Source organism: Sprattus sprattus, assembly GCF_963457725.1.
Source record: "Sprattus sprattus genome assembly, chromosome: 7".
NCBI lineage: Eukaryota > Metazoa > Chordata > Actinopteri > Clupeiformes > Clupeidae > Sprattus > Sprattus sprattus.
Window position 1 is genome coordinate 4,342,614 of NC_137926.1, and position 12,006 is coordinate 4,354,619.

The 12,006-nt window shown below is 48.0% G+C and overlaps 1 protein-coding gene across 1 annotated transcript in view; it reads left to right on the forward strand.

The window, feature by feature from the left end:
- mtrex (Mtr4 exosome RNA helicase) overlaps positions 1-12,006 on the forward strand; it is a 36,836-nt gene that overhangs the window by 10,227 nt on the left and 14,603 nt on the right. The window contains exons 13-19 of the mRNA XM_080842147.1: positions 292-402; positions 1,087-1,188; positions 4,020-4,145; positions 6,460-6,610; positions 7,363-7,535; positions 7,841-7,909; positions 9,348-9,476. Coding sequence (XP_080698273.1) covers positions 292-402; positions 1,087-1,188; positions 4,020-4,145; positions 6,460-6,610; positions 7,363-7,535; positions 7,841-7,909; positions 9,348-9,476 — 861 coding nt within the window. The remainder of the gene's footprint in view (positions 1-291; positions 403-1,086; positions 1,189-4,019; positions 4,146-6,459; positions 6,611-7,362; positions 7,536-7,840; positions 7,910-9,347; positions 9,477-12,006) is intronic.

The window sequence follows — 12,006 nt, forward strand, 5'->3', positions numbered from 1 at the left end:
AGACGTGTTCTATTTAAGAACGTTACCTTCTGAAACAGTTGAAACAGGCGCGTTCTATTAAAGAACGTTACCTTCCAAAACAATGGAAACAGGCGCGTTCTATTTACGGCTGTTCTGTTCTGTGTCACGTCTGTTGCCAGTGAGAGGAGTTTGTCATTCAGAAGGGCTTCTTGGCCTAGGTCAAGTTTTTTTTTGAGTAGCTTGTGTTGTACTGCTTGCATACTCCATGTTCTGTGAAACTAAGGCTGAAACCCTGTGTGTGTGTGTGTGTGTGTGTGTGTGTGTGTGTAGGTGGAGCACGTCCTCCCTCTGCTGAAGAGAGGCATAGGTATCCATCATGGCGGTCTCCTACCCATCCTGAAGGAAACCATCGAGATCCTCTTCTCTGAAGGGCTGATCAAGGTAGGCCCGACTGTCAAAATACTTTCGAAAAAGTTTGTCTGAAAAAATGCCAACACACCTCCGGTTGAAAGATGGGGCAATTTCCCCCTCATGATTACAAGTTACAAAAAACTGTTCCAGTTGCTTCAACACACCATTACCTGGCCAATGAGATGCCTCCTTCGTCTGTGTGTCTCTTAATCTTGTGCTGTTGGGTTTGAGCAGCTGTTAAGGAGGCGTTCTGCGTTTGTCAGCTGAACTGACTTAATATCCTGATAGCCACCACTGAAATATATGTGATACATGTATATTAATGTATAAATAAGTGTATAAATATATGCTCTGAGGGAAAAGACCTTGAATGACAGTCTGCCTGTGTCTGTAATCAGTAACCAAAATGGCAGCTTTGGCGAGACATCTGGTTAATACAGTTAGGAAACTTCCAGAGAGATGTCCCTGCATCCCTGCCTGCCAATTATATTTGTGCACAAGCAGCACTTTCAGGGGAGATGTGTGTGTGTGTGTGTGTGTGTGTGTGTGTGTGTGTTCTCCTGTCTGTGTTCCCCCTCCCACACCACGGCAGGAAGCTCTAAAGTCTTTTCAAGACAGGTTTCAGATCATGAAAAGGGTTTGCTAGACCAGCGGTGGTTTTGTTGAACTACTTGCACTTCCTGATGTTGACCCTTTGACCCTGTGACCCTGTAGGCTCTGTTCGCCACGGAAACCTTCGCCATGGGGATCAACATGCCTGCTCGCACCGTGCTCTTCACCAGCGCACGCAAGTTTGATGGCAAAGACTTCCGCTGGGTAAACACACACACACACACACACACACACACCAGCCCATCTTCTGTTTCTTTCATATATTTCATAAATGTTAAATTGCTGATTTGTTTGCGTCATGTTACTTAAACTTATTTTGCAGATACTTTTATAAAGTGTGACTTACAGGACCAATTTAAAACTCCTTTTCCTGAGACTTTAAGATGCTCATTGTCTCGTGTAGGCCGTAGAAGCCCACAGCAGGCTACTGAGACCATCATTTACGGCCTGCGTGTGAAGGTGTGTGTGAGTCATTGGGCAGGTTGAGTCAGGCCAGGTGTAGTGCAGGTTGTTGCAGGTGACCACACACTGCTAACGCCTGTTCTGTAATTAAGCGTAATAGTGTAATACCCCACCGTCTAGACATCAGGCGCCTTTGAATAAAAGCTGACGAAGTGTCAACAGTGCTAAACTCCCCAGATATGTAAATTGACGCATCAGTGCTGAACTGATTGGGGTGAGAGAGTGATGGGGTGAGGGAGAGTCCAAGGTCAGTGTTGAAATGGGGGGTGAGCGAGTGGCCTAGGGGTGCAGGTCTGTGTCTGAGGGGTGCAGGTGTGTGTGAGTGGTGCAGGTGTGTGGCTGAGGGGTGCAGGTGTGTGTCTGAGGGGTGCAGGTCTTTAGCTGAGGGGTGCAGGTCTTTAGCTGAGGGGTGCAGGTCTTTAGCTGAGGGGTGCAGGTGTGTGTCTGAGGGGTGCAGGTGTGTGTCTGAGGGGTGCAGGTGTGTGTCTGAGGGGTGCAGGTCTGTGTCTGAGGGGTGCAGGTCTGTGTCTGAGGGGTGCAGGTCTGTGTCTGAGGGGTGCAGGTGTGTGTCTGAGGGGTGCGGGTCTGTGGCTGAGGGGTGCAGGTGTGTGTCTGAGGGGTGCAGGTGTGTGTCTGAGGGGTGCGGGTCTGTGGCTGAGGGGTGCAGGTGTGTGTCTGAGGGGTGCAGGTGTGTGTCTGAGGGGTGCAGGTGTGTGTCTGAGGGGTGCAGGTCTGTGGCTGAGGGGTGCAGGTGTGTGTCTGAGGGGTGCAGGTGTGTGTCTGAGGGGTGCAGGTGTGTGTCTGAGGGGTGCAGGTGTGTGTCTGAGGGGTGCGGGTCTGTGGCTGAGGGGTGCAGGTCTGTGGCTGAGTGGTGCAGGAGCGGCAGAAACCTTGAGCTCTGAGCTCAAATGAAGGCCACGTCTGCAGCCACGTCTTGTTTGTGTGAGCAGGAGACTCAGGACCCAAGCTGTTCTGATTTAAAAACAGGGCTCGCAGCCTTCTCTTTCTTTCTTTCTTTCTTTCTTTCTCCCCTTTTTTCTTTTTCTTGGAGAAGAGAGGGGGAAACTGCCATCCAGGCGAGTTAGTGTGTGTGTGTGTGTGTGTGTGTGTGTGTGTGTGTGTGTGACAGAGACAGAGAGGGGGGAACATCTGGTCCACATACAATCCTGCGTTAGCCTGTGCTAGTCCGTTTCCTTTTCTTCTTCTTCTTGTTTCCCCCTCCTCTTGTGTTCTCTTCTCTCTTTTGAATTCTCTTTGGCGTTTCTATTTATTCTCTGTAGCATTTGTGTGCTGTGGCTCAGAGGTTTTTAAAATAAATAAAAAAAAACAGTGGCTGAAAATGAGATTAAACATGAAAGTGTCCTGATGCTAGGGCCAGCATGAGAGGATGATTCAATTAGCATCAAAGGGAGTGGAAAACAATGGCCTTTAAACAAGAGGAACAGCCAGAGAGCCTTTAAACAAGGGGAACAGCCTGACTGCCTTTTTAACAAGGGGAACAGCCAGAGAGCCTTTAAACAAGGGGAACAGCCTGAGAGCCTTTAAACAAGGGGAACAGCCTGAGAGCCTTTAAACAAGGGGAACAGCCTGAGAGCCTTTAAACAAGGGGAACAGCCAGAGAGCCTTTAAACAAGGGGAACAGCCTGAGAGCCTTTAAACAAGGGGAACAGCCTGAGAGCCTTTAAACAAGGGGAACAGCCTGAGAGCCTTTAAACAAGGGGAACAGCCAGAGAGCCTTTAAACAAGGGGAACAGCCAGAGAGCCTTTAAACAAGGGGAACAGCCAGAGAGCCTTTAAACAAGGGGAACAGCCAGAGAGCCTTTAAACAAGGGGAACAGCCAGAGAGCCTTTAAACAAGGGGAACAGCCTGAGAGCCTTTAAACAAGGGGAACAGCCTGAGAGCCTTTAAACAAGGGGAACAGCCAGAGAGCCTTTAAACAAGGGGAACAGCCAGAGAGCCTTTAAACAAGGGGAACAGCCAGAGAGCCTTTAAACAAGGGGAACAGCCAGAGAGCCTTTAAACAAGGGGAACAGCCAGAGAGCCTTTAAACAAGGGGGTCGGTCTGAGGGTGGTGACTGTGAAGGAAGAAATTAACTCTAATTGAAGCCATGCGAAGCTTGAGGATGCAGTGTCCTCTTGAGATGGTTTCTATTGAAGGCAAACAGGCCTCTTTGGGTCATAGACAGACAGACAGACGCCCGGTGTGCAGTTTTACTCTCTGGACATAGTATCATTTGTTTGTTTGTTTGTTTGTTTGTTTGTCTATGAAGGCTTATTCAGTAAAAAATCACAAGGTTACCAATGGCCATCGCATGTACACAAGGTGTGTCACTACTACCCCAGTACTTTGCCTTTCCCTCAGTCAATAGGCCATAATACTCTGATAATCACTGCCATGTCTCCATATACACGTGTGGAAATGACCTTTAGGAAATCCATACTTGACGAGCACTTGTCATATAGTGAAGGGGGGGTGTGTGGGCTGGGGGCCATGTTGGGTCATTTGTTTAGCTGTCGACATTAACGTGTGTGTGTGTGTGTGTGTGTGTGTGTGTGTGTGTGTGTGTCTTAGATCACCTCGGGTGAGTACATCCAGATGTCGGGGCGAGCGGGCAGGAGAGGCATGGACGAGAGGGGCATCGTCATCTTCATGGTGGATGAGAAGATGAGTCCTGCTGTGGGCAAGCAGCTCCTCAAGGTGTGTGTATTCACTTTCCCTGTCGGACTCTCTCTCTCTCTTTAACTCTCTCTCTCTCTCTCTCTCGCTCACTCTCTTTAGCTCTCTTCTCTCTTTGGATCTCTCTCTCTCTCTCTCTCTCGCTCTCTCTCTTTCTCTCTCTCTCGCTCGCTCGCTCTCTTTAGCTCTCTTCTCTCTTTGGATCTCTCTCTCTCTCGCTCTCTCTCTTTAACTCTCTCTCGCTCGCTCGCTCTCTTTAGCTCTCTTCTCTCTTTGGCTCTCTCGCTCGCTCGCTCTCTCTTCTCTATCTCTTTAACCCTCGCTCTCTCTTTTTCTCTCGCTCTCTCTTTCTCATGCTCTCACTCTCACGCTTGCTCTCTCTCTCTCTCGTGCTCTCTCTCTCCCTGCCTTTCTCTCTCCTGGCTCTGTATGTGTGGTCTCTCGCCAGAAGCTTTCTCTCTTAATCTGTTCACCTGCTTTATAGTTCTGCAGATCCTGTTGCTGTCATGGTCCAGTGAGGTCATGACTTGTGCGTTATTGGAGTTTAACCCATGACCTGGGTTGCTCAAGCTGTTGAGAAACTCTGTTCTTTATCTCTCTTTAACCATGCCCCCCCCCCCACACACACACACACACACATCATTCTTTCATCTCTAATCTGCCCTAATCTTCTGCGACGTCTCTAGACCTTATACTCCCAAAGTTGCAATTAATCTTCCCATTCTAGGCCTGTCACACTGGATGGACATAAATAAATGCTTTTGGCCAACCGCTTTAGCCATAAAACACAAACAGGCCGTAACTCACGCTCACCAAACTCCCCCACACCACCCCCCCCCTCCACCCGCTGATGTCACCATAAACCCATGCCGCCCTGCCAGTGAGCTCGTAGCCAGCGTGTTAAACGCCCAGTCAACACACTCTCTTCATTTCTTTCAGGCTCTCTCTCTCTCTCTCTCTCTCTCTCTCTCTCTCTCTCTCTCTCTCTCTCTCTCTCTCTCTCTCTCTCTCACACTCTTTCAATCCCCTCCATGATGGGGCTCTTGGAAGCCTTGTTAGTAGAGAATTGGCCCCACAGGGCCTGTAACTCTGTGTGCAAGTGAGGTTTTATTGCACAGGGCCTCTGTGGGGGGGCTTTCTTTCTTTCTTTCTTTTTATCTTTCTCTCTCTCTCTCCTATCTCTCCTTCTCTTTCTCTCTCCTCTCTCTTTCTCTCTCCTCTTGCTCCTTCTCTCTCTCTCTCTCTCTCTCTCTCTCCTCTCGCTCCTTCTCTCTCCTCTCGCTCCTTCTCTCTCCTCTCTCTTTCTCTCTCCTCTTGCTCCTTCTCTCTCTCTCTCTCTCTCTCTCTCTCTCTCTCTCGCTGCCCTGGTGTGTCTGCCATGTTGGCCTAGCCCTGCAGTGGCACACACACTGTTTGTGTAACACTAGCCCTCTCATGGTGTGTACCGTGACGATGCACTGTGCCTTACACAACAGCCTGCTGCATTGGCCCCTGACGCTTGATCTTGGGTCCTCCACGCAAGGGGCCCACGGCTGTGCCGGGAATCGCTGCGCAACATGAATCATCTGGCACGCTAGCGCTCCATTTGTCCTCGCCAAGGCTAGCCCTCTCTCTCCCTCTTCTTTTCTTTTCTGTGTCAACTGCAAACTCCATTTTCTTCTTTCGCTGTCGTTCTCACTCTAGGGTGCCTTTAGTGTGTGCTAACAGACACACACACACACACACACACACACACACACACACACACACACACGATCGCTTTGATTTGTGTTTATTGTTTCTCTGACGTGTTGCTCAACCTCTTCTTGACACGTCCTGGCGTCCAAATGGGCCCGGAGTCATCACAAACAGTCAGAAAGTGTTCAGGCCCTCATTTCTGCATGTGTTCAGTGGGAGTGATCTAGCAGATGCCTTTATTCCAGAGTGACTAGAGACCCAGTGGTTGTTTATGTTGACCATTAGCTGAGCTCCCAGGATGCCAGCGCTGGCTAACCCCAGGAGCTAAGCTAACCCCAGGAGCTGGGCTAACAAAGCTATATGAAATAAGTTTCCTGCTTCCTCTACGAACATCAAGTGTCAATGTGAAAAATTTGTGGAAAACTGAGAAATATTTGAGTCTCTAATTTCCGAGCTAATGTCATTCTAGAAATCACGCTGACTTGGAAATCCAATGATTTTAGGAGCTGCTCCTCTAGTTCTTGTTGAAAGAGAGTACAAACAGAGTTATTTTGAGCACATACATTAAACTAAAGTGTTAATGGAGGACGGTACCTTTTAAAGATACTCAGTGTGTGTGTGTGTGTGTGTGTGTGTCTCTGTCTGTTGTCTGCTCCAGGGCTCGGCGGACCCTCTGAACAGTGCCTTCCACCTGACCTACAACATGGTGCTGAACCTGCTGCGTGTGGAGGAGATCAACCCGGAGTACATGCTGGAGAAGTCCTTCTACCAGTTCCAGCACTACAGGGCGGTGCCCGGCGTGGTCGAGAGTGAGTACCGCTCACCGCTCGCCTCACGCCTCAACCCTTTGGGAGCCGCGCTCTTATGGAAGGAAACACAACACACGCTTTATTTGGGGTCTCTCTGCCTGGTTCTCTAAAGCACTCTCTAACCCTTCTGTCTGTCTCCACTGTCTGTCCCTCTGTCTGTTTGTCTCCCACTGTCTATCTGTCCCACTATCTGTCTCTGTCCCCACTGTCGGTCTGTCCCCACTGTCGGTCTGTCCCACTGTCTGTCCGTCCCACTGTCTGTGTGTCCCACTGTCTGTCTGTCCCCCCATTCTGTCCCACTGTCTGTCTGTACCACTGCCTGCCTGTCTGTCCCTCTGTCTGTGTCTGTCTGTCTGTCTGTCTGTCCCACTGTCTGTCATATTAGTAGCCCAGGGGACGTGTGTGTCCCTTAATGCAGACGACAGGTCCAGCTGGTCACTAAGAGGTGTTGCGTACGGCTAAGTCAGAATATGCAGACGTTCGTGTCGTGGATCTGCGTGAATAGCGTTGGCCATAATGAGACATATGGGCATGGCAGCCTTAGTAATGCATTAATGCCATAAGACCCATAGCTTTGGCAGGCTGCCGTCTGTTTGCCTCTGTTTTAAGGATTCAGATGAAGTTGTTCCCAATGCTGTAGCTGTGCTGTGAAAGCCATCAGGTCGTGTTTTGGGGTTGTTAACCCACACACTTACATACACACACTTACACACTTACACACAAACACTCACACTCACACTTTTCCCCTGCAGAGATGAAGAAGCTGGAAGAACAGTACAACGCCATTGAGATCCCAAACGAGGAGAGCGTGGTCACCTATTACAAGATCCGTCAGCAGCTGGCCAAGCTGGCCAAGGAGATCGAGGAGTTCGTCCGCAAGCCCAAGTACTGCCTGCCCTTCCTCCAGCCAGGGAGGCTAGTCAAGGTCAGAAGCGTGTGTCTGTGTGTGTGTGTGTGTGTGTGTGTCTTTCACATTATGCTGTTTTCTGCTTTAGGATATACATGCCTGGAAATGTATTTGAGGAGATTTAAAAAAATATATATATTACTCCAGCTCTTTGAAATCCTAGTCTCATAAAAATGTCTGTCTTAGTAGCTACAACAGTTCAAATGGGATCTCTCCCTTCCCCCGCTACTCAAGTAGAGTTGGTGTCTGGTAGTTTGGCTCATGGTGGCTCACCAAACCCGAGCAGCTGGTACTTGATATATCCATCTTGCATCCTTTCCCAGGTGAAGAATGAGGAAGCTGATTACGGGTGGGGAGTCGTCGTGAACTTCTCCAAGAAGTCAAACGTCAAGGTATTTGTCCGTCAAATATTTGCGAACATGACGCATGTACTCTGTGGTTTAAGAAGGGAAATTCCAAATTTCCATTCCTCTTCCCACTTTGCATATCCACTGAACGGGACTTCCAGAAAGGTCCAAACGAGGTCGTGGTGAGGTCGTCCAGTCGGCCCTTATCTTGTTTTTCTATCCCCCCGTAAGGGAAATTGATTTGGCCCTAGTCACCGTCTAAAAATATTTAGGTAGGAAACATACACAAAGACATGCTTATAGAGGAACGTTTACACAACCACATCCGGATTGAAGTACCATACAGACACATCCTAAACAACAGATTCATTTCACGAGTGGTTGGTGCATACCGCTCTAGACAGGCTTGGAGATAGAGGAGAGGGTTGGACAGAACCACCCAGCCCTGCACTTCCTGGGGCATAGAAGCAAGGTCACATGACAGGAAGTTCTCTGGGCATGAAGAGGATGTCTGTTTTAGTTGGCCTCCACCTTTAATGTTTGTAGTGCTCAAATAGCAGAAGAATCTTCTGGAACTAAAGTGATGCGGAGATGAATACCTCACGCGGAGAGCCCGCATGCCTCAGAGGTAAAGGGATGTATTTTGGAAGTTTGAGAGAAATTGAAGGATGTAAAAATGAGAGATGTAGTTTAAGTCACGAAGAGTGTAAGAGTTATCCGTCAACAGTTGCATCAATTCTCATTGAAGAGGGAGATTCGGTGGAGTTGTAAAGAAGTTGGTTTGAGCATCTGCTCCTTCCAGCTGTTTCCCGTTTGGGTTCACACACTTCCCCCAGAAGGCTGTGGGCAGAGGTCTGTGTAGAGATTTAGGCAGAGGTCTATAACAGATTTAGGCAGAGGTCTATTACAGATTTAGGCAGAGGTCTATTACAGATTTAGGCAGAGGTCTATTACAGATTTAGGCAGAGGTCTATTACAGATTTAGGCAGAGGTCTATTACAGATTTAGGCAGAGGTCTGTGTAGAGATTTAGTCAGAGGTCTGTTTACAGATTTAGGAAGAGGTCTGTGTACAGATTTAGGCAGAGGTCTATAACAGATTTAGGCAGAGGTCTATTACAGATTTAGGCAGAGGTCTATTACAGATTTAGGCTACTGTAAGAGAGTGGAAGTGAGGCGTGTGAAGTTGACAATGCTGTGAAAGCTGCGCAGTAATGTGGTGATTTGAATATGGGTTCAATAAACAAGTGTTAAACTTCTCACTCTTCTCTTTCTCCCTCTCTCCTCTCATTCTTTTTGTCTTTCTTTCTCTCCTCTCTCTTTCTTTCGCTCTCTCTCTCTCTCTCTCGCTCTTCTCTTTCTTTCTCTCTTTCTTTCTTTCTTTCTTTCTTTCTCTCTCTCTTTCCTCTCTTTCTTTCTTTCTTTCTTTCTCTCTCTCTCTCTCTCTCTCTCTCTCTCTCTCTCTCTCTTTCTCTCTCTCTCTAGACGGTGAGTGCGGATGTGGACCCTCTGTACGTGGTGGAGGTTCTGCTCCACTGCAGCAAGGACAGCGTGAAGAACGCCGCCACTGAGTCTGCTCGTCCCGCTGGCCCAGGAGAGAAGGGCGAGATGCAGGTACCCCATCAGTCAGCTCTGTTTAAGCCATTACTCCATCAGTCAGCTCTGTTTGAGCCATTACCCCATCAGTCAGCTCTGTTTGAGCCATTACTCCATCAGTCAGCTCTGTTTGAGCCATTACTCAGTCATAACAACATGCTGTTATTGGTTGTGTTTCAGGCATTACTCATTAAGTCATAACAACATGCTGTTATTGGTTCTGTTTGAAGCATTACTCATTAAGTCATAACAACATGCTGTTATTGGTTCTGTTTGAGGCATTACTCCGTCAGAACAACATGCTGGTACTGTTGATGACAGGGCATTATTCAGTAATAACAGCATGCTGTTATTGGTTCTGTTTGAGGGATTACTCCGTCAGAACAACATGCTGTTATTGGTTCTGGTTGAAGCATTACTCATTACGTCATAACAACATGCTGTTATTGGTTCTGTTTGAGGGATTACTCCGTCAGAACAACATGCTGTTATTGGTGCTGTTTGAAGCATTACTCATTACGTCATAACAACATGTTGTTATTGGTTCTGTTTGAGGGATTACTCCGTCAGAACAACATGCTGTTATTGGTGCTGTTTAGTTCAAGTATTTATTTGTCAGATGCACAGAAAAAACAGTCAGACTGGGTTCTGAAATTCTTAGGACAAGACACCACAAAACAACCTACCATAGCATAGCATAACATACAATAACATAACATACCAATACCCGTTTAAGGCATTACTCTGTCATAACAACATGCTGTTATTGGTGCTTTCAGGGCTTTGATATTTGACTCATGCATACCTCTTGTTCTCGTAGCTCCAGTAGTTTGTGTTAGAGATCCATGTTCTGAGGTGTGTGTGTGTGTGTGTGTGTGTCATATATTGAGATTGGCTCTATTAAAGGTCGTTGGCATGGTCATTCCTCCCCTCTCCCTTAAGGACTCCACTTCAGAGTGCATGATCTTCAGTAACTAGAACTGAATAAAACAGAATGAGTGTGTGACAGTAAGAGTAATGGCTCTCTCTCCCTCCCTCGAGGCTTGGACTCATTGTGTAAGGTTTGTAGGCAGGCCGGTCCAAACTGCAAACAGAAACAGCGCTGACCACACCAGTCTCACTGCTGTGTTGCGTTGCGAGGGCCTGTGGGGTGAAGATAAGCGCCTCCTAGCTCTAGCGGGCCCAGCCCCCCTGGGGAGCAGCAGCAGAGACATGTTCATTTCATTTGCAACATGTTTGTGACTTTGACTTCACTGGCACTTTGCCATGTGCTGTAGATGCTTATCTGAACAGCCATGTCTGCTGTTGACACTGATAGGGTTTCTCTTGATGGGTCCTACCCCCCCCCTCACACTACTGCTCCCCTCAGACTACCTCACCTCTGTCCCCCCCCCCCCCCCCCCCCCAGCGTCATGAGGCATGACGCAGGCAGGAAGTAGGCGAGAGGGGAAACGCCGAAGCGCCAGAAAGGTCACGTCTACATTTACATTGAGTCACATAGCGAGCTCCTTCATCCCAGCAGGCCCACGGTACAGTACGTGTGAAAGCTGCCATTGTGTCCGCATGTGTGGGTGTGCCGGAGAGGACCGGCTTCCCTAACCCTACCGGCCGCGCAGCACGAGACGCCACCAGAGCCAGGACTGATACGCCTGGATAACCATATTTATTGAGTTTGCCATGAAACCGACTTCTGCAGCTTTAAATAAAATTAAACGTGAATGGTCTGGTTTTGTGGGTTGTTGAAGCCTGCGGTCTGCTGGCCTGCCTGCCTACCAGTGAGGGGGTCGCTGTCGAAGTCGTTGTGGCTTCTGACATTATGTGGTTGTTTCTTGAGCAATCAAGGATGATGAAAAAGATGTTGCACACTTTTGCAATATATTTCATTTGAACATAATTTAACTGTTTTAACTGATTCACCGTATGTTGACACACTGTGTGCGTTTGGGTCGCTTTCAAGCAAAACACTGGCAGTGGCAGTGAGGCAAATGAAGTCCCACGTGTAAAATGGTAGAAGTTTGATTAAGAGTCCGTGGCTAAAGGTCTGTAAACATAAATATTGCTCTTACATTACACAACATTAGCGTAATTAGTGTATCTTAGTTTTCAGCGTCCGAACCATAGCAGGCACCCTAATACTTCAAATATTTCAGTTCGTTAAATAGGTAAAATAAGGCAGAAAGCTTAGATTGACACTTGAATTGAAACAGTTTGAAACTGTGGACTTGTGGGCTGTCTTCTCATAGTGTGCGTGTGTGTGTGTGTTTACACTGACAGTGGCTTCCTGTGTTAACGTTGAACAGGCGTCTCTTCGACTGCTGTGTTCTCTCGCATTAGCACCAGCTGACCTCTAACTCAATATGGCGAGTTTGGCCATCCAGTGACACAGTGTGCTGTCTTCCTTGCATTCCCTGGGATCCTCTCTCTCTCTCTGTCTCTCTCTCCAACCCGGAGTCAGTCCCATGGTTAAGTCATTTAGCTGCAGTTTCAGAGGCACAGATGTGGGATAAGTTCAGCTCTCTCTTGTTTTTCTCTCTCATCTTCCCCTCTT